Source organism: Balaenoptera musculus, chromosome 15, assembly GCF_009873245.2.
Source record: "Balaenoptera musculus isolate JJ_BM4_2016_0621 chromosome 15, mBalMus1.pri.v3, whole genome shotgun sequence".
Taxonomy (NCBI): Eukaryota; Metazoa; Chordata; class Mammalia; order Artiodactyla; family Balaenopteridae; genus Balaenoptera; species Balaenoptera musculus.
Genome location: NC_045799.1, coordinates 72,782,945 through 72,809,292, shown reverse-complemented (window position 1 = coordinate 72,809,292; position 26,348 = coordinate 72,782,945). Strand labels below are relative to the sequence as shown.

Genomic DNA, 26,348 nt, shown 5'->3' with positions numbered 1-26,348 from the left:
TCTCACGGTAACTCTGGGAGCAAGGTCTAAGTTTGGTTCCACCTTCTCCAGAGGAGGAATTTGAGATTCTCAGAGATTAAATGACTTAAATTCAGGCAGCTCGTCAGAGGCCCAGTGGAGACTCAGGGCTGCAGATCCTGAGGTACCATCTTTTCCTGACACACATTCAGGGCCTCTGTGATTTCCCGCTGTCTAGAGACAACTGTGATTTCAAACACAGGATCTACAGCCCTCTGTGTAGATCTTGATGACCTAATTCTGGATTTGGAATATTTTGGTCATTCTCTATGACCACCTTTAATGGGTCTTCTGTGTTAGTTGGGGGAAATTAGATGCTCCCTTTCTGGAAGCCTGGTTCTCCTAGTTTGGAGGACCCCATTCAAGGGGAATGTTGGTTCAGACAAGCTCTGGACATTTCATTCACCTCCAGGACAGTCAGCTCACTTGCCATTACCAAGGAGCCTGAAGCCTAAGCTGAAACTCATGACCAACACACACACACACACACACACACACACACACACAACTTATTTTGCCCTCCTCTCCTAAAACTACTCACAGCACCATTAAGAAAAGATGCTCACAGGCCCCAGTCACCTGAGAAAGAGAGAACATTTTCTGTACCCACAAGCAGCCCCTCCCCCCTTACTAGAACAGCATTCAGGTCCCTAGATTAGAGCTCTTTCATACAAGGAAAGTGTGTTATAAACATCCGCATTTAATGTGACAATTCTTATACATATGAGAATTCATGCTGGCATCATGCCCGCTTCTGTAAAAAGTGGGTCATCACTGAAGAAGTCTGGTAGATATGTAAAAATATAAAAACCTCTCAACGCCTTGGGAAGATGACTCAGCACCTGGTAAGTTGCTCAGGCCAGTCCAGATCTACACAGAGGTTATTCCCATGGAAGTCAGCCCACGGGGGTAGAGATAAATGGGAAAGTGGATTCTTAGGACAAAGGCTGATTGGGGGCCTCACAGCTGAGATTCTCCCCATTGAATGTGGCAGTGTCTTCAGGGTTGTCACCCATCATTTCTTTGTATTGACGTTTGAAGAAGCCACACTATGAGGGGAAATAAATCAGAAAATCTGGATCAGAGGGCAGGGTAGGAAGTTGGGAGTAGGAAGAAGCTGAGACAGAAGAAGGAAACCAAACTGACTTGTATTTGTGTGCCAGAACACTTATGTGAACAACAGCTATCACATACTGAGTGTCTTCTCTGTGCCCAGCTCAGTAGCTGTACACATCATCCATAGCAAAAAAGCAAAGATTCCGCATACCCTGGCCTCATGTTTGTCTCATTTCAGTCACTCTATGATGTAGGTATTATTTCATTTCGAAAATGATGAAAGAGCCTCAGAGAGGCTGAGCAACTTGCCTGACATTATACAGCGAGTAAGAGCCAAAATGTGTACCCGGACCTGCCTGACTTCACTGTCTGAGTTCTTCCTGCTATACCATCCTGTCTGTGGGGGGGCAGGGGTTGGATGCTGGTGGTGTCAAGAGTGGGATGAAAACACTCACCTTGTACAGCGTAGCTGTGATGAGAGCCAGCAGCAGCAGTCCTCCCACAGAGCTGCCCACAATGAGGGGGATGGGGTTATAGACCTCATACCCTTCTAGCACCATCTCCACCTGATTTGGGGATCAGAAAGTATCAGGCCTCTTGCTGTTCCAGACTCCTCCCAGTTTCCCAATCTTTAACTCCCTCCCTTTCTTCATCAGGCTCTGCTCCAAGGGGTGAGATACAGAAGCACTCATGGGCTTAGGAACAGTTGCCTGCCTAGGGACCTCCATCCTTCCTCCCTCCAGGCTTGCAAGCCCCCCACCCAGCATCACAGATTTAGCATCAGGAGCTCTCTGACCAGCCTGGTCACTGCCTACCACATGGTCACTACCTGGGCTCTCAAAAATGCCTCCTGTCCTGGAAGCTGGGAATACACGGATCTGTTGAAAATGATTTCAGCCACACTCACGACCAATGCCTTCTTCTGCAAAGTCTGCAAAAAAGAAGGGGAGGGCTGGGAACTAGCTCTAGGGAGGGCTTGGGGTTAGAGAAACACCCTGGCTTGAGGTGGGCACAGACACATCTGGCCCCACCTGAGTCTGGGAGGGGACACACCTGGCTGGCCCAACCGAAGCTGAGGTTGCCCTTCAGAATGAAGTCAAGTTCCTCCTGGACGCCGAAGGAGGGGATGTCACAGCGGAACCTCAGGCAGTCAGCAACGGAGCAGTCCTGGGGACAGGAGAGGAATGAAATGGAGGAGGGTCTTCATTTAAGGAGGAACCACAAGAGAAAATGAAATCTATCACATTTGGGGTGGGGAATAGATGGACAATCACAGAACGTAAACATGGTGATACAGCCAGCAGTACATTTCCCTGGATCCCCCAGCTCCTAGCTCACCCTGCGGTGGGATCTTTCTCACCAGCACGAGACTGCTTGGAATCTGGGTCTGGAAGTCAGGTTGCTGGGGAGGTTCCCTCTCTGACTCACAGGGGAGACTCTAGGAAGAGAGAGGAATAGCCACAGAATGATCCACAGTCCACTGGTGAGAGGGTGTGAGGCGCTGTGGGATCAGACCCCGGAGAGTGACACAAGGCAGGCAGGCACCTGTGAAGGGGCCACCATCGCCACATCCCACACAGCCACACCATTCAGCAGGACTGGGACCCAGAAATGAATGCTGATGGCCAGATCTCTCTGACTCAGGTTATTCACCTGCAGAAAATAGAGACAAAACATTACTGTGGTCCCTGGAGCATCCCAAATCCCCCGCCACCTTTCCTGGCTTCAGCCCTCGGCTCCTCTCCATCCTTGCCCACTAGCTTCCTACGTTCACATGGGCAGGACAGACGTGGATATTCCCTGGCCTCTCACACGATAGCGATGCTCGGCTTCTTTTCTGCTCTTCTGGTCAGAAGCTGAAAAATTGAAGTACTTGGTGGATTCTTCCTGCCTGGAGAGAGAGAGGGCTTGCTGGTGAAAAGCACCCCTGGGACCATCCTCAGTTGCACGCCAGCCTGCTGCTGAGGGCTCTGTTGGGCCCAGCAGATGACCCAGGGGAGCGATGATGGTCCCCCTGTGACTCTGCAGCCTCAGCTTCAGGTCCTCTCCTTCGTGGCCTTTGCCCCCGTCCCCCAGAACTGCTAGCTTGTCCCTTGAGACCCCGGCCCTTTCCTCTCCCCATGACTTTGCTCAAGCTCTTTTTTTTCCTGCTTGGAATGTCCTTACCCACTCCCCTTCTGGAAATTTTCACTTAAAGGCCCAACTTGAACATGACCTCTCGTGATGTCTGAACATTTCCCATGGGAAAAAGGCGTTCCCATTGCTTTCTCTACTAGGTACACGGTTGGCCTCCCGTAATGCTTGCAGAGGCAGCTGCCAGAGCAAATAAACCTAAGGGGACTTGAGGGAACCAAGGCCTGGAGATGGGGTGCAAGCCCTTCCATGATGGGAATGAAGAAAATAGATCCGGCTCTCCTGGGGCAGTTAAGTAATTGGGAGGAAAGATAGTGTGTGGACACAAGCCCACAGAGTGGACATAAATGTCCCAGGCTGCAGGTGGCTTTCTTTCCATCCATCCATCCATCCATCCATCCATGGCCTCCTTTAGTCAACATTCATCATCTGCCAGGCTGTATGCTTGACTCTGGAGATTCAACAGTTAACAAGCCATAATCCCTGTCTTCCCAGGGTTTAACATCTAAGGGCTCAGTGGAATCAGGCAAACAAGCAGAGGGACCTGCAGGTTTCACCAGTAACTAGTGTACAGAAACCAGGCCAGCCCTACAGAAACTCCATGGGCCCCACAGTTTTCCCACAGATGTGACTGTCAGCTTGGTGATTAAACACATAGGCCAGACTACCTGGGTTCACATCTCAGGTCCACCGCTTCCTACCTGAGTAACTTAAGACAAATTCCTTAACCTCTCTGGGCCCCTGTAGTTTTTTCCTCTTTAAAACGGAGATGCTAACAATAATGCCTGTAACAGACTCGTGATGAGGTTTGTAGCAGTGCCATAAATGTTAAAATCTACTTTTCCACTTAGTATACTAGCCTTCCTCGCTGCTCCCCATCCTACCCCTTTCTCTCTCTGCTTCAGTTTTCGCACCTTAAAATCTCCCAGTTCTAAACCTCTTTTCAAATTTGAGTAGATCACTCAGCTTCTCCAATCCTTGGAGAGGCATGTAGTATATGGCCATGGGCACAGCTCTGGAGCCAAACCACCTGGGTTTGATTCCTGGTTCTGCCACTTACCAGCTGAATGACAGGGGTGAAAACCTCTGGATTTCCTTGTTGGCAAAAAGGTGTATAACAATAACTATATCGGGACTTCCCTGGTGGCGTAGTGGTTAAGAATCCGCCTGCCAATGCAGGGGACACAGGTTCGAGTCTTGGTCCGGGAGGATCCCACATGCCGCGGAGCAATTAAGCCCGTGCACCACAACTACTGAGCCTGACCTCTAGAGCCTGCGAGCCACCACTACTGAGCCCACGAACCACAACTACTGAGCCCACATGCCACAGCTACTGAAGCCCGCCTGGAGCCCGTGCTCCACAACAAGAGACGCCACCACAATGAGAAGCCCACACACCGCAACGAAGAGTAGCCCCCGCTCGATGCAACTAGAGGGAGCCTGTGTGCAGCAACGAAGACCCAACGCAGCCAAGAATAAATAAATAAATAAATAAATAAATAAATAAATAAATAAATAAATAAATAAATAAATAAATTTACAATAGCTATATCACAGAGCTAATAGAGTGGTTAAATAAATGTAAAATACATGTAAAGTACTTAAAACAAGGCCTGGCATATCGTAAGTATATATGACTGTAAGCTCTTATTGTAAGTTTCAGTGTTTTCCCATGGATAGAAGGGGAAATTCACACATGGAATTTGGAAGGGCAATGACACTGCTTGAACCCCCTCTCTAGTTCCCCTAAAAACTGGCACAGCAGCAAACTCTGCCCCATGGCAATATTATAAGCTTCTGATCAACTCTAAAGCCTCTGGAATTTAGCCAGGTGGGTGGGGCTCCTTGTCCTGCTCCCAGCCTGGCCCGCCCCTGCCCCTTCCCCAGCCTTTAGAGCCCAGAGCAGGAGCCCTACACTTGCATTTCCTGTGGCCTGCTCAGCCCTGGGCTCTTAAAAACCGTCCCAGCAGTTTCTCACATCTCTGCTCTCCTCTGAGTTTTGTGAAAACCTGACCTTCTATTCACTCTGTGTGGTGACAGACCATATCCTGTTGGGCACAACCTCCCCACTTCAGAGTGCTCAGAAAAGCCTCAGTCTTAATCTAGTAGCTTCAATTCAGCGTATTTGTGTTTAGCACAAAGGCTAGAATTGGCTTCATGTTAAAGGAAGCCTGCATCTTGGAGAGAGAGAAGAGGATACACAGTGGTGGCAAAGTATGTGTGTCACACCAGCAGGTCAGTTCATCAGAGAAGAGCCAAGAATTGTGGGATATGGTGCTATGGTATAATTATATGGCTGGTCACAAGAATTGCCATGTGGGGAATCAGAGAGGCTAGCTTAGATACCCATCCTCAAAAGAGCAGGCTGGCCTGCAGGGGGAGGTACTAGGCTTGGAGGAAGGTCCAAGGGGAGGGCCAGGGATTAAGTACCTGCTGATCACTGTGTAGACAGCATATTTCACTGGGAGCTCCAGCTGGAAGGTAGTGTTGTTGGATGTAGGCTTATTATTTTCACTGGAGGGAGAGAGCGGTGACTGGTTGGGAAGGAATCCAGGAGAGGAGTTTCTGGCTGGGGCATGAAAAAGGAGAGCGAGGGACACACCATATGTGGCCTGGGCTCACCTGCTTGCATTGGCCCTTAAAAGCAACTTGTCTCCCAGGGTGGCCTTGTAGGAGACATCAAATGTGACTATGAAGGTGCCCTGAGGGAGGAAGAGAGAAGGGTTGGGGATAGGGAAGGCCATGGTGGAGTGAGGGAAGGAAATGGGCCAGAACGAGGGAGAAGAGTGATGAAGATTGGGGGGACGCTCTGACCTTAGTGCCCTCTTGGAAGATGGGGTGGTTGATGCTACAGCTGCTGCTCCTCAGGCCCTCATTCCCAGTGGGCACTGCCTCACATGCCAGGCGCAGGGGACGCTGATGGGGTTGCTTCCAGAGGAGGAGAATGAATGTTTAAAAATTTACCCACATGTATATATGGGCTTGATGTATAACAGTGGTGGCATTGCAAAGCAGTAGGGGAAATGACAAGTTTTCAGTAAATGGTCCTGGGAAAATTGGCCCATACAAAACAAACAAACAAACAAACAAATACTGGATCCCTACCTCACTCCATACATTAGAATAAATCCTGACTGGATTAAAGACTCAAATGTGAAAAGGCAAAATTAGAAATCTTTTAAAAGATAATATAGGGGAATGTGTTTATATATAACCTTGGAGTAGGGATATATTTCTTAAACATGATACACACATAAAACACTAAATACAAAGGAAAATTTTGATAAAAATCAACCACAACCAAATTAAGACCATCTATTTATTAAAAGACACTATAAAGAGACTGAAAAGACAAGCAGTAGGAATGGAAAAGATATTTGAACACATATAACTGGAAGAGGACGAGTAACCAGAATACGCAAAGAGCTCTTACAACTCAATGAGAAAAAGATGGACAACTCAGTAGAAAAATAAGAAAAAGAGTTGGACAGGCACTTCCTAAAAGAAGAAATCCAAACAACCAAGAAGTCCAAATGAAAAGTTGCTCAACCTCATTAGAGAAATACAAATTAAAACTGCAAAGAAATATTGTTACTCACCCACCAGATCAACAAAAATTTAAAAGTCTGACAATGCAAGTGTTAGGGTAGATGTAAAGCCACAGGAACTCTCATACATTGCTGATGGAAGTGTAAATAGGTGAAAATGGTTTGGCTTTACTTATTAAAATTGAAGATACACATAGCCAATGATCCAACAATTCCACACGTGGTATATACTTTCCAAATATTATGTGTAGGGGCACCAGGATACATGTTCAAGAATAGTCATGGCCAAAATCAGAAACAACTCAAATGACCATCAATCATCGAATGGGTAAATAAATTGTGATTTAGTCATGCAAAGGGATTCTAAATAGCAGTGAAAATATTCCATAGCCACAGGCAACAGCATGGATGAATTTCACAAGCATAATATTGAAGAAAAGAAGAAAGACACAAAAGAACATACAACGTTGTTATCACTTATATTTGGAATCTAAGAAATGAAACAAATGAATGAATATTAAAAAACAGAAACAGACTCACAGATCTAGAGAATAAACTAGTGGTTACCAGTGGGGAGAAGAAGGGGGGCAGGAGCAAGATACAGGTCGTGGTTTCAGAGGTACAAACTACTGTGTATAAAATAAATAAGATACAAGGATATATTATACAGCACAGGGAACATAGCCGATATTTTATAATAATTTTAAATGGAGTATAATATATAAAATATTGAATCACTATGTCGTACATCTGAAACTAGTATAAGATTGTAAATCAACTATAATTTAAAACTTGCAGGAAAAAAGGAACATACAACATGTCTCCATTCATATAAAGTTCAAATATTGGCAAAACCCAAGAGTATTATCTAGAGATGTATTTATGGGTGGTAAAACTATAAAGAAATACAAGGAATTGACCATTGCAAAGTCAGAATAGTGATTACCTTTGGGAAGAGTGTGAGGTTAGGATGAGGAAAGGCACGTAGTGAAAGGGCTTCTGGAGGTGCTAGCAGTGCTTTATTTCTTGACCTGGATGTTAACTGCATAGACTTTTGCTTAATAGTTAGTCATTAAACTGTACATATGCCTTATGCACTTGTGTGTGTGTGAGTGTGTATATGTGTTTATATTTCATTATAGAAGAAATTAAGAGGAATCTATTATAACCCAGAGCAGGAGAAAGGTCCCAGCCACTAGAGCCCAAGGGAGCTGTTTACCTGCATTCTTAACACTCGTCGATAGGACAGCCCTGCTGGATAGTAGAAGCTGATCACAGTTCCATAGGAATCCTCGCCCTCATTCCACACTGTCACTGTCACATTGAGCTCCAGGGAGCTCCCCACCACCAGGGTCTGCAGGCTGAACAAGGAAGGACAAGACTGGGAGAGAGACTCAAGGAAGTAGATTGGAATTGAATCAGGGGCAGGGGCAGGGCTGTGGGAACTCACGAGCTACAGGCTGATAACCTTTCAATCAAAAACATTTCTTTGTTAGAAGGAGAGCCAAAGGGAAACACAAGGACTTCTCATCCTATGAGGATGGGAGACCCAAAAGCTTGAGTGTCTGGCTATGAAAGGAGATAGAGCTCACTCACCCTGAGAAGCTGAGGCTGACACTCAGGTCCCCTTCACAGAGGTGATCTTGCCCACAGTTCTTCTCAAAGGGGAGCTGCAGCAAAACAGTATATTCTCTTTCCATCCGTGTCTTAATCCATCTCCAATCCCCTCATTAGGAGCACTCATCGACATTGAGTATTAGCCCCCACCCTGCACCCAGCACCGTGCTAAACACTGGCAAGTAGGGCAATGAGGGAGGGGCAGTTAGCATATAAAGGGAAGGTAAGACAAGATCCTTGGCTTCAAGGAACAGAAAGTTTAGCTGAGGAGTCAAATCCAACTCACACTGGAACAATCATTCAACAATCATTATAGATTGTCAATAATGGGATGGGTTCTGGGTCAGGAAAGGCGGGAACTACAGGTGAATTAGACATGGTTCTTGCACTCAAGGAACCTTCAATACCAAAGGAGCCACAGAAGTAGACACAGATTGCTATGAGTCCAGTCACGTGATATTTGGCATGGTATCACCATGACACAACAGGAGGCCAGAGAAGAGGTGACAGATGCCGAGTGTCGTGTTCAAAAGAGAGGGAGATCAGACTGGGGCTTTGGGGGCTAGAGGAGATCTTTGAGGTGGAGAGAAGGCGATGTTTTCCAAATAAGAAATATGGCATACAGAAAGGATATAAAAATCAACTGCCAAACAATGTCTTAATCTGTTTATTATGTGCCCTTACTAGGAACACTATGAGCAGTTCTAGGTACCTATGATCATTTGACAGTGCCTCCTCTGAAAGAATAAAGGAACTGTAATGTGAAAATTGAAGGAAGGAAGGAGGGAAAGAAGGAAGGAAGGGAAGGAAGGAAGGAAGAAACACGACATGGACAAAGGCACAGAGATAGAAATGAGAAAAGTTGGGAAGGGTCTGCAGAATGAGAACCAGAGAGTTTATGTTGGGGTGAAGTGGATGACCAGCTGGGATGTGTGTAGGGATCCAAGCTGGGCAGGGCTGTGGTAATGGGGTGGAAGCATTTTAGATTTGAAGTGGTTGGTGGGAGCCACTGTAGGCTCTTAAGCACATGGAGATACGGTGAAAGTCAGCACATCCCTGGGACTTCATCGGAAGACTCACAGAAGCAGTGAAGCGGTCCTGTGAGCCCACAGCCAGCACAGGGCGTAGGTTCTGAGATGAGGAGATGGGCTCCCCAACCAGGGAGAAGTTGAGTCTCAGGATGATGGGGTTCCCCACGTCCTCCACACAGTCCTGAGGGAGAAGGGGCGTTCAAGAACCCGCTCTCCTCCTCCTTACTTGCTACTACTCGGGCTTCGCCTCTACTGCATCCATGCCCCACTGTCCAGACAGCGCCCCATCCAGGCTGTGGAGCCCGGTTCCCCGGGCCTGACTTTCCCCTCTCCAGCTGCAGGCTCCCACCCTTCCCACCTCACTCAGCAGGGAGTGGAGATGCCAGAGGCTAGCCTTGGGCTCCTTCCTCCCTCTCCCTTTCCCAGAACCCAAAGTCCTCACTGGTAAAAGCAGCTTCATGGTGTCACAGTGCTCTCCCAGCCCTAGGGTTTTTCTTCGAGTCAAAGTCCAGTTCTTGGTCTCATCAAAAATGGCACGAGAAATCAGACGACCTGGGTCCAATGCCAGATCGTACATGACAGAGCTTCGGACGTCATCTGAAGCAGAAGGGGGAATGGAAGACGGAAAGTGAGAGAAGAGTAAATGTTCGGTTTTCATTGTTTCATGCAGTAAAGATTTGCTGAGCGCTTTCTGTGGGCTGTGAACTGTACCACGTGCTGGGGATACATGTGGGGAAGGTGGAGAATTATGGTCCCTGCCCTCATAAGCTCACAGCCTAGAAACAGAGACCAGCACGTAGGACATAACATCACAGCGAGATCCATGCAAGGGTGGGATCCTCAGTGGTACCAAGGAGGGCTTGTTAACTCAGACTAGGGGTCAGAGATGCTTTCCTGGATGGGCCTTGTCTGAGCTCCGACCTGGAGGATGAACAGGAGTCAGGTGAAAAGCGGGGAGGGGAAAATCCCAGACTCTGGGAATAGTGGCTAAGACCAGAAGGGAGAGGGAGGTTGACACATTAATTAAAAAGGAGTTCCCTGGAGGTCCAGTGGTTAGGACTCTGCACTTTCTCTGCTGAGGGCCTGGGTTCAATCCCTGATGGAGGAAGTGAGATCCCACAAGCCACGTGGCCCGGCCAAAAAAAAAAAAAGTGTATGGCGTAGGGGGGAAGGGGACAAGGTGAAGCTGGAAAGGCAGAGAGGGACCAAATCATGGGGTCATTGTGGGCAAAACTTCTGGTCTTTATAAACGCAAGAAGGGGGTGGTTGAGGGGTGTTAAGCAGTGTTTAGGACCAATCGCTGTAGTTCCCTGTGGAGAGTGGAGGGAGCGTGCAAGAATAGCCGTGGGCACAGCTCAGAGTGGGTGGGAAGAAGCCATGTCCTCTAGGAAGGCGGTAGAGAGGGCAGACCTCGGATGTGTCCTGGAGACAGAATCTAGAGGTCCGGGTGTGGGAAGAGGGAGGGAGAAGGACAGCTGGGTGGGCATGGAGGTGAGATTTGGGTTCCTGGGCTCATTCTGTCCTGAGGATAGGGCTGGGGGCCTCTCGGGGGCAGCGAGGGTCTGGGTCTACCAGGAGGAAACTCACCTAGCTGGTCCTGTGAGCTTTTGTGGATAGTGAGACAGACTGTGGCATCCCCAGCTTCCAGGGCGGTGGGCAGCTCTTCCCAGCACTGGTACACAGACTTTGTCACCTCCGGGGGCGTGAATCTCATAGCCACCTCCACGTTCAGCACTGGCAGGCTCCTGAAGGTGCATGAGGGGCTGAGGACGGGCCTCTGGCCCCCAGAAAGAGAACACGGGAGGGGGCAGCTTAGTGAATCAGACACAAGGGGCAGGCAAGGCGGGAGTAGGGGAGTTGTCACCTGAGCAGCAGCGCGTGCCCCTGGGCCCCGACGGCCAGGTCCACCAGCCCATCCTGGGTGAGGTCCTGACCCCCGCTCAGTGAATGCCCGAAATACTGGAGCCTGGGGGAGAGCTGGGAGCCTGCAATCCGCTGGCCAGGGAAGGACAAAAGAAGTGAAAGTCAAGGAAAGCGGATTGGAAAGGTTGGAGAAGAAAGATTTGGAAAGGACACTGAGTAGAGAAGTTGAAGAGCGGGGAGGAGTGGAGAGCAAGCAAAGTGAGGGCCCCACAGTCCACAGGCAGAGAGGGGAGCACTTTTGGTCCAATGAGGACCACGAAAGTACAGGTTAATGACAAAATCAAAGCGTAATGATGGGAGCATAATAGATTCATTTATTCATCGTTTATACGTTGATTCATAAATTACGTATGTTCATTCATAAATATTTGAGGAATGGAGTGCTTAGTGCTCTCACTGAGTTATCTTTACAAGAAGCCAATAGAATTTGCTCATCCTTTCATAGAAGGAAACCAAGGCTCACAGAGGCTAAATCAGTCACTTGCCTGCGGCCATGCAGCTCACAGGGCTGGTCAAGCATTTGACCTGGGGCCTGTGATCTCTTAACTACTAAGCTGCCCACACAGTTTGAAGTCTGGAGTCAAAGGAGAGAAAAGAGAATTTGTGCTTAGCTGGGCCTGGGGAAATTTAGGAAAGTAAACCACTAAAAGGAGGAGGGGAATGGTCACTGCCAAGGCGGGTGGCAGGAGGCGGCATCAGGTGAATCTACGACAGGGGGGAGGAGACGAACAGAAGAGGCTGAAGGCAGAGGGGGCGCACCTGGCTGTGGGCGGGGCTGATGCCCAGTCCCGAGGTTCCGTGAAACAGGTAGACAGCACCCCGGTTCTCCTGCTCTCCCGGGGCCCCGATGGCCACGTCCGTCAGCCTGTCCCCGTTCACATCCCCCAGCACCGTCAGAGCTGCCCCAAAGCGGCCCCAGGGGTGGCCTTGCTCCCCTCGCAGGACAGCACCACACTGCCACTTAGCCCTCTGCAGAACAAAAACAGTGTCAGGGCTCAACCCAGGCGACCCCTCCACACCCAGACCCCACCCAGCCCGGGTCTCATCAGCCACTCACCGCTTGAGGCAAGGGGCACACGGACACCTGCCCCCCCCGGCTCTGCTCATAGTAATGGGGGGCCCCGATGAGGACCAGGTCGGAGCTGCCATCTCTGTCCACGTCCACGGAGCTGAGGGAGGCCCCGAAGTAGGAGCCGATCTGGAGGGCAGAGCGTGGAGTCATCCTGCCTACCCCTGCACCGGCTCTGGGCCAGGTCCCGCCTCTCCCCAGATACCGGCCCCTCCCTGCTGGGCCCCACACCCCCTTCCTCTCCCTCTCTGCCCTGGAGACCCTCCTCCACACCCAACCTGGGTCCCTGTGACTTCAGCCTTCGGCCTCCATTGCCCGGACACCTGGGTGAAGATGACAACCTTCCCGGTGTGCTGATGGCGGGGGGCCCCCAGGACCAGGCTGTGTACCCCCTTCCAAACGGCCAGCTCTGTGGAGTAACCTGAAGGGACCGGGCCTCAGCACAGAGGCTTCCACTCCCCACCCCCGGGCCCCTGCCCTTCCCAGGCAGCCCGTCTCCCACCCGGCCCTCCGACCACAGCCTTGCCTCACCCAGGTAAGAGTCCCTCATGTCCGCGTGCTCCTGAGACATGTTGATGAAGGTGGGGCTCCTGCTTGGGGGGTACAGGAAGGCACCTCCAGACCAGCTGAAGCTCCCCACAGCCCCCAGAACTGGTCCATCCTGGGAGGAAAGGATTCCAGGGCTGAGCATGTGGGAAGAAGAAGAAGATAGCCTATTCCGAAGCAATGGCTGCCGCTGACTCCGCCCAGCATGTGGAATTGTCTTTGGTCTTCCCTAGCTCTCACCAGCAGCCTCCGTGTCCCTGATTCCTACATCTCTCAGTCCGTCCCCACCACCGCCATCACGGTCACCCCAGCGCCTCTCACCCACTGCCCTTCCTGCCTCCTAGCTTGCTTTCCTCTGCTTCATCTACTGCCCCAGAGATGGGTTTCTTCCAACCCAAACGTGCCGCCACCACGCTGCTGGCCAACCAAGGTGGCTCACTGTCCCCAAGCTCCTGAGGGTGGCATTTAGGATCCTTCCCAATCGAGCCTGCGGAGTGACACTCTGTTCCAAAATACACCTAGCCTCTGGCCCGGACGCTCCTCTCTCCTCCTTCTGGGACGCAGCTCCTCTCTCTGGAAGAGTCAACCTCTAAGTCACCTCTGCGAGGTCTTCCTTGGCTCCCTCAGGAAGTGATCGGCATTTCCTCCTCTGAATGCTTATTGCCTTTTCAAACTTTTGATTATGGCTAATTTAGGACATATACAAAAGTCCAAAGAAATGTGTAATGAACCCATAAGAACCCGTGACCCAGCGTCAGTGATTAACTCATGACAAACCTTGTTCCACGTCTACGTCCCCCTCAATTGCCCTCAAAATTATTCTGAAGCAAATCCCTCTGGATATTTTGAACACACATCTACTTTCAGACAATTGTCTGTCTATATTGTCACTTCTTTGGTGTGCATGGGCTGGTCTTTCCCATCTCCCCCACCCTCTCTCCACGCTGCCCCTAGCTCACTCTGCTCCAGCTGTGCTGGCCCTTCTAGCTCTCTAGTACAGTAACCTTGTTCCTGACTCAGGACCTTTGCACTTGCTTTTTCCTCTACCTGGAGCAATCTCTCGCCAGATTTTTCCAGGCCTCGCCCTTTCTCATCATTCAGCCTCAGCTGTTACTCCTTAGGCCTCCTCTGGTCACCTCTCTTTCTCTATCCCAATGCTTAGCACAATCTGAAAGTCTTTCGTTTGTTGGTTGTTTGTCACCTCCTCCCACTAGTTATGCGATCCAGGAGAGCAGGAACCTCCGCTATCCTGTTCTCTGTACCTACATACGCTGCCTGTGTGTCTCTCCGGGACTAGATGGTGAGCTTGAGGACAGGGTCTGTGTCCTTGTTTATTCTGGTTCCCAGCTCCCCACACAGGGCAGGTGCCTGATACTCGTTAATCAAGCATACACTCCACCCACCGTTGTGAGGATGGAACTGAAGCCTTCTTGAGACATCTCATGCTGGAAGAAGCTACTTGTCTTTGACTGCGTTCCTGTGGGGAAACAGGTCAATCAGGCTCCCGGAGACCTTGAGGCCATGAAGATTCAGAGCAGAGAGAGGAGAATGTGGTCTGGGGCTTGGGTTCTGGGGAACAATTTTGGGTGAGCTACGAGCAGGGATGAACCTTCAGGACTGAGGGGGACAACTGGGTCGCGACTCTTTCAATTCCGAGACCCAAGGTCACTCCCCGTTTACCCTCGACTGCAAAGATCTTCTCCTGCAGCTGCTGCTGGATGTTGCTGAGTGCTGCAAAGTTGTCCACCTTGAACACGTGGTCCTCCGAAGGCACCGAGCCAATGATGTTCAGCTCCTGCCTGGCAGTGGGATCCTGGAAAGCATCTCCCACCTGCGGCAGAGAGGCAGCTGAGGAGGAGGGGCCCGCCAGCCCTTCTGCCTGGGGGAGGTGCGGGCTGAGTCTGGGGGAGCCATGGGGAAGGGGACGCACCCCAATGGCGTAGCGGATGATGTTGGCTCTGTCCGCCTGGGGGATGACGTCGCTGTATTTCAGGGGGTCTTTGTATTTCTGCCCATCTGTGATGACAATGAGGATCTTCTTGGCAGTTTTACGGGCCCCATTCTTACTGTGAAATAGTTCTTTCCTGTCGAGGAAGAAAAGGGGGGTGACTCTACTGAGATTCTGGGAAGAAATCATTTGCAGCACTAGAAGCTCCTCTGGAAAGACTGGGGAGTCCTGGCACCCTGAGACTCAGGCATGTTAAGACATGGATACATACTGACAATAATTAGTGAGACTGAGAACAAAGGTACTCATATTCCTTGCCCCTAAAGTTCCATCCACTACAGAACCTCATTCCCAGGAGGCAACAAGGCAAGTTACTTCACCTCTCTGCGCCTTTGCTTCTCTCCAGGCAAGAGGAGAGCAATAATTGTGCCATAGCTGGTCTCCAAAGATGGTCCCCAGTGAGCCACACCTGGTTCCCTTCCCGTATTGAACCTGGCCTGTGACTCCCTTTAATCAGCAGCATGCAACAGAAGTGACCCTGTGCCAGTTATGGGCCTAAGAAACCTTGGTAGCTTTTGCACTTTGGGGAGCCCTGAGCCGCCATGAGAGAAGTCTAGCCAACCTGTTAGAGGCACCCCATGGAGTGGCCACATGAAGAGAGAGGCCCAGCCATCTCAGCTGAGCCCAGCCTTCCAGCCAATCCTGCCAAGGCCGCAGCCACGTGAATGAAGCTCTCATAGTCCAGCCTCAGATGCCACATGGCCACAGCCACATGAGAGACCCCACCTGAGAACAGCTGAGCCCCAGGATCATGAAAAGTAGTAACAAAAGGGGTGTTGTTTAAGCCACTAAATATGGGAGTGGTTTGTCAGGCAGCAATAGATAACTGAGACAGATAGTATCAGGTTATTCTGAGGGTCAAATGAGGTGAAGCTTTTCCAACAGTGACTGGCCTACAGGTAAGCATTAATTCTATGGTAGCTGTTACAAATGATTAAAAATGTAACATATATGGTCATGCAGCTCTACAAACTCAGAATAAACACACACACACACACACATATATGCACCAAATAACATACACATGCCAAATATAATACTGAAGCAACCTAAATGTCCCGTGTTAGGGAAGGGGTTTAGCAAATCATGACCCAGGCCCTTGATGGAAAAGTACACACCCATTTCAAAGGAAAACAATAAAAGCTGTAGAGAAACATGGAACAGGTTTATGTAACAGATGGAAAAAAATGGCAGGATGAAAATAGTTTCTGCCCTGATTGTGACTATATAAAATATGTCTAAATAAAGACAAGGATGGAAATGACATTGTGCTTTTTGAGAGTAGGATTTATCTATTCATTTGTACTTATTCTTGCTTGTTGCCAAAATGCTGTGAGATGGTTGGCTAGAGGAACTGTAGGTAATATTTCTTTTTTTTTTTTCAAAAATTTCCTTAAAGGGCTTCCCTGGTGGTGCAGTGGTTGAGAATCTGCCTGCCAATGCAGGGGACACTGGTTCGAGCCCTGGTCTGGGAAGATCCCACATGCCGCGGAGCGACTGGGCCCGTGAGCCACAACTACTGAGCCTGCGCGTCTGGAGCCTGTACTCCGCAACAAGAGAGGCTGCGATAGTGAGAGGCCCGCGCGCCGCGATGAAGAGTGGCCCCCGCTTGCCACAACTAGAGAAAGCCCTCGCACAGAAACAAAGACCCAACACAGCCAAAAATAAATTAATAAATTAATTAATTTTTAAAAAATGTACTTAAAAAAAAATTTCCTTAATGTTGTTGCCTTTTTGTCTTTTTTGTAATGAAACTTCTAAAAGAAAGAAAAAACAAAAACACAGCAACAACCCAGTCAGTGGCAGAGCTGGGCTTGGCTCTAGGGAGCAGGGAGGTGATGGGAGAGGATGGATGTTGATGAGAACCACACCATCGCCCACTGCTGGGAGGAGATTTAGGGACTAGGAAAAGATGCCCCTCCTGTGTGATTTTCAACTCAAGGGACAGAGGCTTTCTTCCTGGTTGTCCAGTCGCAACAGGTCAGTGTTCAAGGCAGAAAAGCCACCCAAAAGTAAAGAGAGTGCCTTTGGAGAGATCATCCCTTTTTCAATATTTCTCCAGCACCATCCCCAGGGCAGTGCCCAAGGGTGTGCAGGAAGTCAAGGATCCCAGACATTCTACCCAGTTCTTTCCCATGGAAACCACACATTCCATTGTGGTCCCACCACCTAAGCCATTTTCTTCCTGGACCACCTAGCCCCCAGTGCTGGGCAGGCACATGGTACATAGAGACTTGAATGGATGAGGGATGAGAGGATGAAGGGATGAAGGGAGCTGAGTGGGGAGAAAGGCACAAAGAAGACACTTGGCAATAATTCCTGAGTCCCTTCCAGGGAGGTAAAGAGGAGCTGCATCATTTTTTGGATAAAATCCCCAACCATTTATCTCGCACTTCTTGTGCGGAAACACCTCACTCATGTTATCTCGCTTAATCCTTACAACCAAGTTGTGAGTTTATCCTCATTGGACAGTTTCCTGAGACTTAGAAAGAGTCAGTAACTCCAAGGGTGGCCCAGGTAGCTAGCGGAGAGCCAGGATGGGAAGCAAAGCCCAGGTGGGCTCAGGGTCCAGCCAAGCCAAAGGCAGGCAAAGGGGAAACACGCTGCAGAGGAGTCCCGCCCTAGATCAGGGGATCGCAATGAGCGATGGGACCAGAAACACTCCAGGGAGGACTCTGCCTACAGCCCCCTCGCTCCCCTGTGAGCCCCTTTCCCCAAAGCCTCCCTCAGCCTCTAAGAAGGGCTGTGCAGACCCAGCAGGAGGTAGCAGTGAGGTAGCAGCTCATTCACAGGCAGCAGGGGGCGGAGCTTACACCACTGTCTGGATGCCCGTGGCTGTGAATGTCAGGCCACTCAGTTGGACGATGGGATCCACCAGGCTCTGAGGGCTCCGGCTGGTCTGAAATTGGCTGAAGGTGAAGTGGGTCTTCAGAAGGTTTGAGAATTGCATCAGCGAGAACTGTGAAGGCCAAGAAGAGGGCCCTGGGGCTCGGAAGTTGTTTTTTAGGAAGTTTTTTATTTTGGAATAATTTTGCATTTACAAACCATGTTCCATGTGGTTCTGAGGCCCGACAAATATATACTGAGACCCAGAAAAAAATAAATGGCCCCAAAAGAAAACTGGAAAATCAAAACCAAATAATGTTTCTTTCATAGTTTACAAAGAATAGCCTTGCCAACCACAATATTTGTTAAACTTAGATTTTTTTTAAAATTTATAATACATGAAATCAATTTGTAGGTTATATTTCCTTGCTTCTCAAGAATTTGTATAAAAAAAAAAAAAGAATTTGTATATATATATATTATATATATATATAATATATATATTTATACACACACACACACTGACTACTGGGAAATAAAATAATAAGATAAAGAAATCGTGAGTTACATGGAAAACATAATAAATCATCATTTGGCCAAGTTACCTTCAGTCAAATTTCACAGTAAGATGATTTGATAATCCTTTCAATGTATTTAAACAGCAAAAACATTGTATTTCCTGTGGCATGTGGGGACATAGTACATGTGATGGGGTTACCTCCTCAGGTTAGGGCTCAAATCGGCCCTGCACTGGGACCATACCTTGACCTTGGACCCTGGCCTCCTCATGGCACAAGTCCACTGAGCCAGGCCCCAGCGATGCCAGGCCCGCTCCCAGGTTGGCCTTCCCAGAGGTAGACCCTCCCCGATCCCAATCCCCAAGCCTCGGGGGCCCAGCCTTCACCAGTGTGTGGGTGCCCTTGAACTGGTCCATCACAGCTCTGACAAAGTTCTTCATCTGTTTAAAGTCATTTCGGTCAATGCTGCCAGAGCCATCAATCAGGAAGACAATGTCTATCTCTTGATTTGGACACTCTGCAGAGAGAGAGGGAGGAATCAGAAATGCATGGGCAGGTCCCAGCCACTTCCTGGGACCCAGAAACCCTTTCTACTCCACAGAGTCAGGGGGCCATCCTTGGCATAGGGATGCCAAGGCCCCCTGGCCCACCCAGTTTCTGACACCCTCCACTGAGGAGGTCCAAATCTGTTGCCCAAGCCCCTTCTCCCTTCAGCAGAATCCCTGTTGCTCCCCTCCTTCCACAAGGCCTACAAAAGGGGAGAAAGAAGTAGAGGGTGGGGGCTGGGTGGGCTCCTCACTCATTTAGTCAACAAATATTTATTGAATACACCACCAGGGATACTGTGGGGCACAGTGGAAGGCAATTTAGCGAAGTGATTCAGAATGTGCATCCTGGAGCCAGCATGCCTGGGCTCGAATCCCACCTCTGCCCACCTCTTAGTGGTGAATGCAGGCAAGTTACATAACTTCACTGGGCTTCAGTTTTCCCCATCTGTAAAATGGGTAATAGTAGTGCCTACCACATGGGATTATTGCAAAGATAAAAAGAATGAATGTGTACATAAAGTACTTAAGACAGGGCCTGGCACCCCATAAGGGGTAGCTGTTATCACCATCATCACCACATGCCAGGCATTGTTCTAGGCCCAAGGACACACCTGCAGCGGATGCTAAGGTGTACCACCAAGACCTGCCCCCCATCAGGATGGAGGTGCTCATTCCCAGCTGCAGGAAGTTGGCTGTTGATGGCTCCCAGCAGAGTTCCTCCCTAAGTGTCACCCCACTCAAAAGGGAGGTGCCTTGCCCGAGGTCACCTCCTGCTCCTGCGGGCAACCCATATCCGGCCACGCTCCGAGCTCTCCATGGGACAGGTGAGGCCTCTCACAGTGCACCCTCTCCATCTGCCAAGTCCTGCTTCCCTCACACTCTCATAAGGGTTGCTCCCGAGAACATTCCCAGGTGAGCCTCAGAGTCTATCTCTGGGGAAATCTGATTTAAGACCATAGCTTTAAAAAAGATCTCATCCCTGCCCTTGTGGAGTCAACACCATAATGGAAAGACACATCATATGTAAATGAACAAATAAAACATTTCAGGTTGTCCCCAGACTTACGTAGGGGCTTGTGGCCTGCGTGCAAAACCCGGTTGATGCCTCCACCAGCAGCCCACATCCTGTGTTGGTCCCAGGGTGCTGGGAGATCAGACCACCACAGCTCTGAGGTGTGATGCTGAGCTGTGGTACCCTGCCTCAGGGCACTGAAGCAAAAATGCCTTCTCCCATCTCCTCACTCCTCACCCATCCCACCTACTCAACCAACATCACCAGTGCCCAGAAGAAATGGAAGATCACTTCCCTCCCTTCTTCCTTGAAGACCAGGAAATCCAGCCACCGACACAGCAGGCCGAGAAGCCCTCAGATGCTCCCCTTCTCACCATTGATCTGTCCCCGACAGCTGGGTAGCTGGCGTTCCCTGCCACCACGTCTTGTACTTGGGCCCACATTTTTAGCTGTATCACAAAACCACCCCCACATGCTCTCTCAGATTAGGCCTGGGGCCAGCGCCCTCTCAATGTCACTTCTGTTTCTTGCTCCTTTTATTGCATCCACTGGGCTTCCCATAGCAGGCAGCTGGCTGTAGCTGAATGGCCTTCTGAAAAAGAACTGAGCCAATCAGGCAAGGTTGACTCAAGCTCTGGGCTCTGCCACTTCCTAAAGTGGAAACTCACCTCTCTGAGCCTCAGTTTTCTCTATAAAATGGGGATCATCCTGGCCTCCACAAGGATCTTGAGAGGATGCTATAAAGTGATGCACACCCAGTACTGCCTGGCACACAGTCTTGCCAAATCTAGGCAAACCTGCCTCGTCTGGACCAGTTTTACACATCTGTGTCCCATTTTCATCAGGCATCCCACCTCATGAGCCCCAGAAACATCTAGGAAAAGACATTTATCACCTAGTAAATGTCTGGCTGCACAGACATCCTAGGTGGGCCATGGTACCCACAAGAGTCTTTTCCACTCTCTCTGTCCCCTCTGTAGACTCTGCTCTCACAATTTGGTCTGGGGGCTCTTTCTGCTGCTGTTTCACTTTCTGCTAAAAGCCCACCAAGGCTGGCATCATGGTTTCTCTGGTCCAAAACATGCCTTGAGTTTTGAAACATGCCTGGATCTCACTTGGGGCCCACTATTCCCTCTGATGCCACAGATGGGGCAGTTTATCTGTATCTTCCTCCTAGACAGAACACATGGTCTTCAGCTAGAAAATCAGTCATAATGGCGATCACATACATGTGCCAGAAAGGAGTCTAAGCACTTTATGTGTATTAAAGTTTTTAATCCTAATAGCCACCTCGATTATTAAGTTCCATTTTGCCAATGAGGAAACTAAGGTCCAGGGAAAGAAGCCACTTGCCCAAGGACACAGAAGATGAACTTGTAAAGACAGACTCTCAGAGAGAAGCCACGGCAGGGCCCCCAGGCACCATTCTCTGTGGATGACATCAGTGCTGCAAAACTGTGTCTCACACTCCCCATGGCCGGGTCATTTGCTCCCCTTGGAAGGGGAAGAGTGAGTCTGGGGGGTCCTGGCAGCTCCGCAGTGAATGACCCAGGACTGCTTCCCTCTTGGATTCTTGGACCTATCGTCCTCACCACACATCTTCACCCTCCCAAGGCCCTTTGTCTGGAAACCAGGAGGCATCCCTGCACCTGTTGGCAGATGTAGGGCCCTCATGCCTCCTGCAAGGGCTGGATTCCCTCCTACCCCATCAGAGCCATTACCACTTGGCCGGCTTAGGGCTCCTGCCATGAGCTACCCCTCCTGCCAGGCCAGACCATGGTCCCAGCCCCTCCTGCGCTTGCCGAGGCCTCTGGGAAGGGGTCTGCACACAGGAGGCCCAAGAGGCCGAGACCCAGGCTTCATGCTCTGCGCGCATGAGCAGTGCCAGCACGTGCTCAGCACGGAACTGCTGTCTCTAGGGGACCTACCTGGCAGGGTGGCGGGGACTGTCCGGATGATCTGCAGGTGGGAGCCCAGCAGGAGGCAAGTGCCTTTTGCATACATGTTCTCCCCACAGGCTCTGTGCATGGTCGGGCCACAGGCCTGGGGACAGAGGCCTGTGTGGGCGAGGGGGCCCCCAGAACACTTCCCCTCCTTCTCGCCCAGCCCCAGCCTCCTCTCGCCCCTGTTCCTCCCTCGAGACCCTCCTGGGACCCAGAAATGCTCACCAGCAGCCAGGAGAGATGGGTGGAGGCCACCAGGGACAGGCCCAAGGACATGTTCACGGCCTCTGGGGGTGCTGAGAGGGCAGACACACAGGGTCACACTCAAGGACACACCCTCGTTTGGGGGGATAGCTGAGCTGGCGGCTGAGGAGGGAGGGGGCGGTCTGGTGTAGGAGGGTTGAGGGCCCTGATTCCTGGGGCGAGTCACTCACTATTCAGCAAGATGGGCCGACACAAGCCGGTGGCAGCCAGGCAGTCGTACAAACGTCCTGTTTTGTTGCCCGCGACCACCTCCAGGGGGGCTCCCACCACGAGTCTGGAGGCACAGCCAGGACAGACAGTCACAGGTGGGGCTGGGGCACAAGGCACTTCGGGTGAAGAAGTGTCACGGGGAAGTGAGACTTCATGAGGGGAGCTCTTGGCTTCGGCCACTTGTGAGGCTATTAAAAATCAGGGCCTGAGTCTAACCCACATATGCTGAAGGGCCGTGCTGGGCTTTTTGTTTATTTGTTTGTGTTTGTGTGTGTGTATACATAAATATATGTGTGTTTGTGTATGCAAATGGTTTGGGGGGTTGTGTGTGTGTGTGTGTGTGTGTGTGTGTGTGTTAACATTCACCCAAAATAATACTATTCAGAACAAAAACAGCCTTTCCCAGCCACAGGTCAGTGCAATTTGTTTCCTAGGAGCTATCATTCTGAGCCACCCAAGAAATAGGTCGCCTCAAATAGAAAAAATGGAAAAAACGTCCTGAAGCCATAAGCTTTTGAAGCCAAACAGATAATTCTGTAATTAATTGGACAATTTAAATATAAGATAAACAATTTAAATTGGACCATTTTAAGCAGCTGTATCAGAAGCCACATCTATATCTGCAGTCATATAAATGCAACCATTTATTTGCAAAATTCCTTGAGATAAGACAATTTTTTAATTTGGAAAAATGTTCTCACTATCAACAACCTTGCTACTCAGATGAGGAAACTGGACAAATACTAGTGTATTTTAACTAATTAGCCAAGCAAGTCTTGTTAAATTGTCATTTAAAGATTCCTTCTAGAGAGCCATTTCTTTATGGAAACCTGAAATCCCTGTTTGTCTAAGGCTCGAGGATGAAACTGAATCAGATGGCTGGAGATGTAGCTGTTTGGGACCTGCTGGCACAAATGGGTGAATAAACTTTTAGTCTTAGACTATTGATCTGCATGTTTTTCTTCACCCCAACCCATTCCTTAGACGTGGGCTCAGTCTTCTCGTATTTGGGTAACAACTCAGCAGAAACGAGGAAAAACAGTAACTTTGTAGCCATCAGAATATCATCCAATATATATTATTTACTTTACTGTAAATACTGGTGAACAGCAGTCAATCAAGAGTTTTATATTCATTTTTTAAAAAAATAGGCCCCCAACACAAATTGGTGGTGATGGTAAGTGGGACAGAGGCTCTCTCTGGATTTGTTCGGTGTTGTGTGATCAGGAGAGTCCCAAGGGAACCCAGGCGAGAAGGGACTGGAGAGGTTCTACATCTTGATCTAGGTGGTGTTTACCTGGGTACACACATATGAAAAATTCATTGAGTTGGATTTTGGATTTGTGCATTTCAGTCTCTGTGTTATATTTCAACACAAACAAACAAAGAAAAAATAAAACTCTGGCGCCTGGCACTTGCTTCCACATTCCCAGCCTGCCAGCAGGGTGAGGAAGGAGGAGGGATGTACATTTAGAACTCAGTGACCTCTGTGTGCTCCCTCTTGGCCATGTGAACTGTCCTGTGCTCTCAGGCTCCATTGCTAATGCCACCTCCTCTGTGAAGTCTTCCTGGAATTCCCTCCTGGGTTTGAGGTCTCCCTTCCTCTGCCTCCCAGACTTTGGTTATGCTTGCATCACACTGTGACTTCAACTCCTTGGGTCCCTGTCTCTGGAACCCAAGAATGTGCACTTCTGGAGGCAGGGCAGGTACATAATTTTTTGGTCCCAGTGCAAAATAAAAATGCGGGGTCTCTTGTTCTTGGAAAAATGTTTTTCCCCGTTTCTTCTGCAGTGCCTCCCTCTCTGCCTGTCCTGGTGTTTCCTATTTGCTATTTGGTGTCACACTCCTTCATGCACGGGGATCCTCACAAGGCCAGCACAGACCCTTAAGGACTGGGCAGGCTGGGCACGACTGACCCTGAACTTGCCCACCTCATGCCAGGGGTCAGTAGTCAGTGGTGTCATGTACAGGCTTCTCACCCATGCTGCCCTTCCTCCAGGGAACCTCCTGGGCTGCCACATGCAGCCACCTGCCTGCAGGCCAAGGGGGTGGAGTTGGGGAAGTGGACGGCGCCTACCTAGATCTGCCAAACTGGACCACGCTCTGCCCAAAGCCGGCTCTGTCCTCTTGGAAGACCATGGGCTCCTCCACATCCAAGTTGAATCCATGATAAGAAGCCAGGACTGAGGAATTCGGGAAGGGGAGGTGAGAGGGATAGCCAGAGAAGCCCCTTCTCCTCCGGACCCCTGATTTCTTGGGGTCTTGATACCCACCCCGCATAGCCTTGGTTCCCCATCTGCCCAAGAGAACGGCATTCTTTCTTTCTTTGTTTCCTGGTTGCCTTCTGTGTGGTTCCCATCTCTCACCCTCCGTCAAAAATAGTCAAATCACAATGCAACGGGCAACCATCCAGAGAAATGCCCCCTCATGGACACTTCAAATACATCCACAATCTGAAATTAGGCCAGTCATCTCCTGATAGCTTAGATCAGGAATGTCCTTTAAAGATAAAGTGACCGTACATTTACTGTCTAAACTGGGACCTTCTGAGAGTGGAAGGGGCACCATTAATAATTACACCAGGCATATTGGGACTGCCCCCAGGACATCCCACTTAAAAACTGTCGTGCTCCATCTTCTCATTATGCAGAGACCCTAAGATCCAGATTGGGGAACAGACTTAGAATTCTGAGATTAATTATTTGTCATTATGTGTTCTCCATGTCCCCGTCCCTGGTGCCAGGCTCTAGGAGAGCAAGCACTACTACATATTTCTTGTCTTGGTGCCTGGGACAGTGCCTGGCCCTTAGCAGGTAACTTTAGTATTTGCTGACTGACCCAGAACTGCACAGCAAGTCACTGGCACAGCCAGGAATCCAATTCACTCTCACCAGCCTTGACTCATCAACGTCCCCCTTCCCAAAGGCTAAGCTAGAAAGCCTCAGGGAAGACCCCCTACATTTCAAGGGCTTCTTCCAAACCCCCCCCCCCCGCAAGCAATTGTGGGGCGGTTGGAAAAAGCCCTCCCCATTCCTCCCCATTCCTCTTAGGAGGCCTGGCTGTCTCTGGATTGAGGAGTTGACCCCAAGAACAGGGAAGCTTTAAGGAGGTCAGGCGCCAGGCCAGGCAGTGACAGGGAGGGTCCAGACACCTGAACCCTGGGGTTCTGGGAAGAGGCTAGATGTTTAGGATGCTGAGACCCTGCTGCGGCCACATGCAGGGGAGCCTCACGTCCCATGCCTTCCTCACAAAGGGTGATTCTGTTCCTGAAAGTGGCCCCTGTGATCTGACAAGTAGCAGGATACCAAGGGACTCAGACCCAGGTGCCTCAGAAGCCGGGCAGGTGACATCAAAGAGCGAAGTTGGGGATGGTGGCATGAGCACCAGGGAATAAAGTGGGGTAGTCATTCCCAGGCTCTGGTACCCAGAGCAGCCAGACCTTCCCATTTCTCAAGAGAAGCTGGAAATCGGGATTTGGGGGTGAAATCTGATTTTCAGCTGACACCCAGCTGATTTTTTAAATGACACACGAATGTGGTCCTGATACCGTTGTCAACTTCTGGACTGTTCTCTTGGCAGCAGTGGGACAGCCTGCCTGAAATCAAGACTCGGGGGACATGCAGGACCAAGGAGGTGCTGTCCAAAGTCTTCCTCTTCCTCGTGGCTTCCCCTCCCAGGGGCGCTGGGGCAGACTCCCCTCACTCACAGCACCCACTCCAGGGCCCGCACGGGAGGGAGGGAGGCCGTGGGGAAGGTGGAGAGCAGATCACCCTCCACCCAAGCGTAACTCACGAGCCCACCTCCCTCAGCTTTGCTCAGCTCCCGCCCCTCCCCAGATTCCAGGCCATTCCTCCCTCCAAGCCAGACTGGATACAAGGCCTCTGCCCTTCCTTCAGCTCCTCCTGAGAGCTGAACAAGCAGCCCCCTGCCTGTCCTACCGGACAGAGACCCCACCGCAAGGCTTCTCCCAGCCCTGAGCAGCCCCACTCACCAGCCAGAAGCAGCACAACTCCAAAGGCCATCCCCGGGCAGCGCATCAGAGAAAAAGAGGCCCGGGCACCAGAGCACTGAAGGCTGC

The 26,348-nt window shown here is 50.1% G+C and overlaps 1 protein-coding gene across 3 annotated transcripts; it reads right to left on the bottom strand.

Moving 5' to 3' along the window:
* Window positions 1-650: 650 nt before the first annotated feature.
* Window positions 651-26,348, bottom strand: ITGAD (integrin subunit alpha D). 3 transcript variants are annotated; one of them, XM_036825010.1, is made up of 30 exons: window positions 26,262-26,348; window positions 24,348-24,453; window positions 22,231-22,334; window positions 22,022-22,092; window positions 21,782-21,896; window positions 18,680-18,810; window positions 17,763-17,908; window positions 14,872-15,025; window positions 14,622-14,772; window positions 14,345-14,418; window positions 12,927-13,056; window positions 12,674-12,816; window positions 12,384-12,524; window positions 12,086-12,295; window positions 11,268-11,398; window positions 10,991-11,148; window positions 9,846-10,000; window positions 9,453-9,584; window positions 8,352-8,425; window positions 7,975-8,116; window positions 6,022-6,135; window positions 5,830-5,909; window positions 5,638-5,721; window positions 2,887-2,965; window positions 2,620-2,727; window positions 2,435-2,512; window positions 2,128-2,241; window positions 1,904-2,005; window positions 1,530-1,640; window positions 651-1,067 (listed from the first exon to the last, which is right to left on the bottom strand). In XM_036825010.1, exons 1-30 carry the CDS (start codon window positions 26,305-26,307, stop codon window positions 954-956), a joined length of 3,498 nt encoding a protein of 1,165 aa, XP_036680905.1. In that variant the 5' UTR covers window positions 26,308-26,348; the 3' UTR covers window positions 651-953. The 3 variants fall into 3 exon arrangements, 2 of the variants coding, with proteins under 2 accessions (XP_036680905.1, XP_036680906.1); XM_036825011.1 differs by lacking the exons at window positions 21,782-21,896; window positions 22,022-22,092; XR_005016410.1 differs by lacking the exons at window positions 651-1,067; window positions 1,530-1,640 and having other exon boundaries at window positions 1,930-2,005; window positions 2,413-2,512.

Bases quoted from the DNA above. Each gene is read 5' to 3' on its own strand.
- ITGAD (XM_036825010.1), bottom strand. From the start codon at position 26,307: ATGCGCTGCCCGGGGATGGCCTTTGGAGTTGTGCTGCTTCTGGCTG. The intron at 8,426-9,452 runs GTGAGTCTTCCG...GTTTTGCTGCAG, and splicing joins AGGACCGCTTCACTGCTTCT to CTCCCCTTTGAGAAGAACTG. The intron at 2,006-2,127 runs GTGTGTCCCCTC...TCTTTTTTGCAG, and splicing joins GCTTCGGTTGGGCCAGCCAG to ACTTTGCAGAAGAAGGCATT.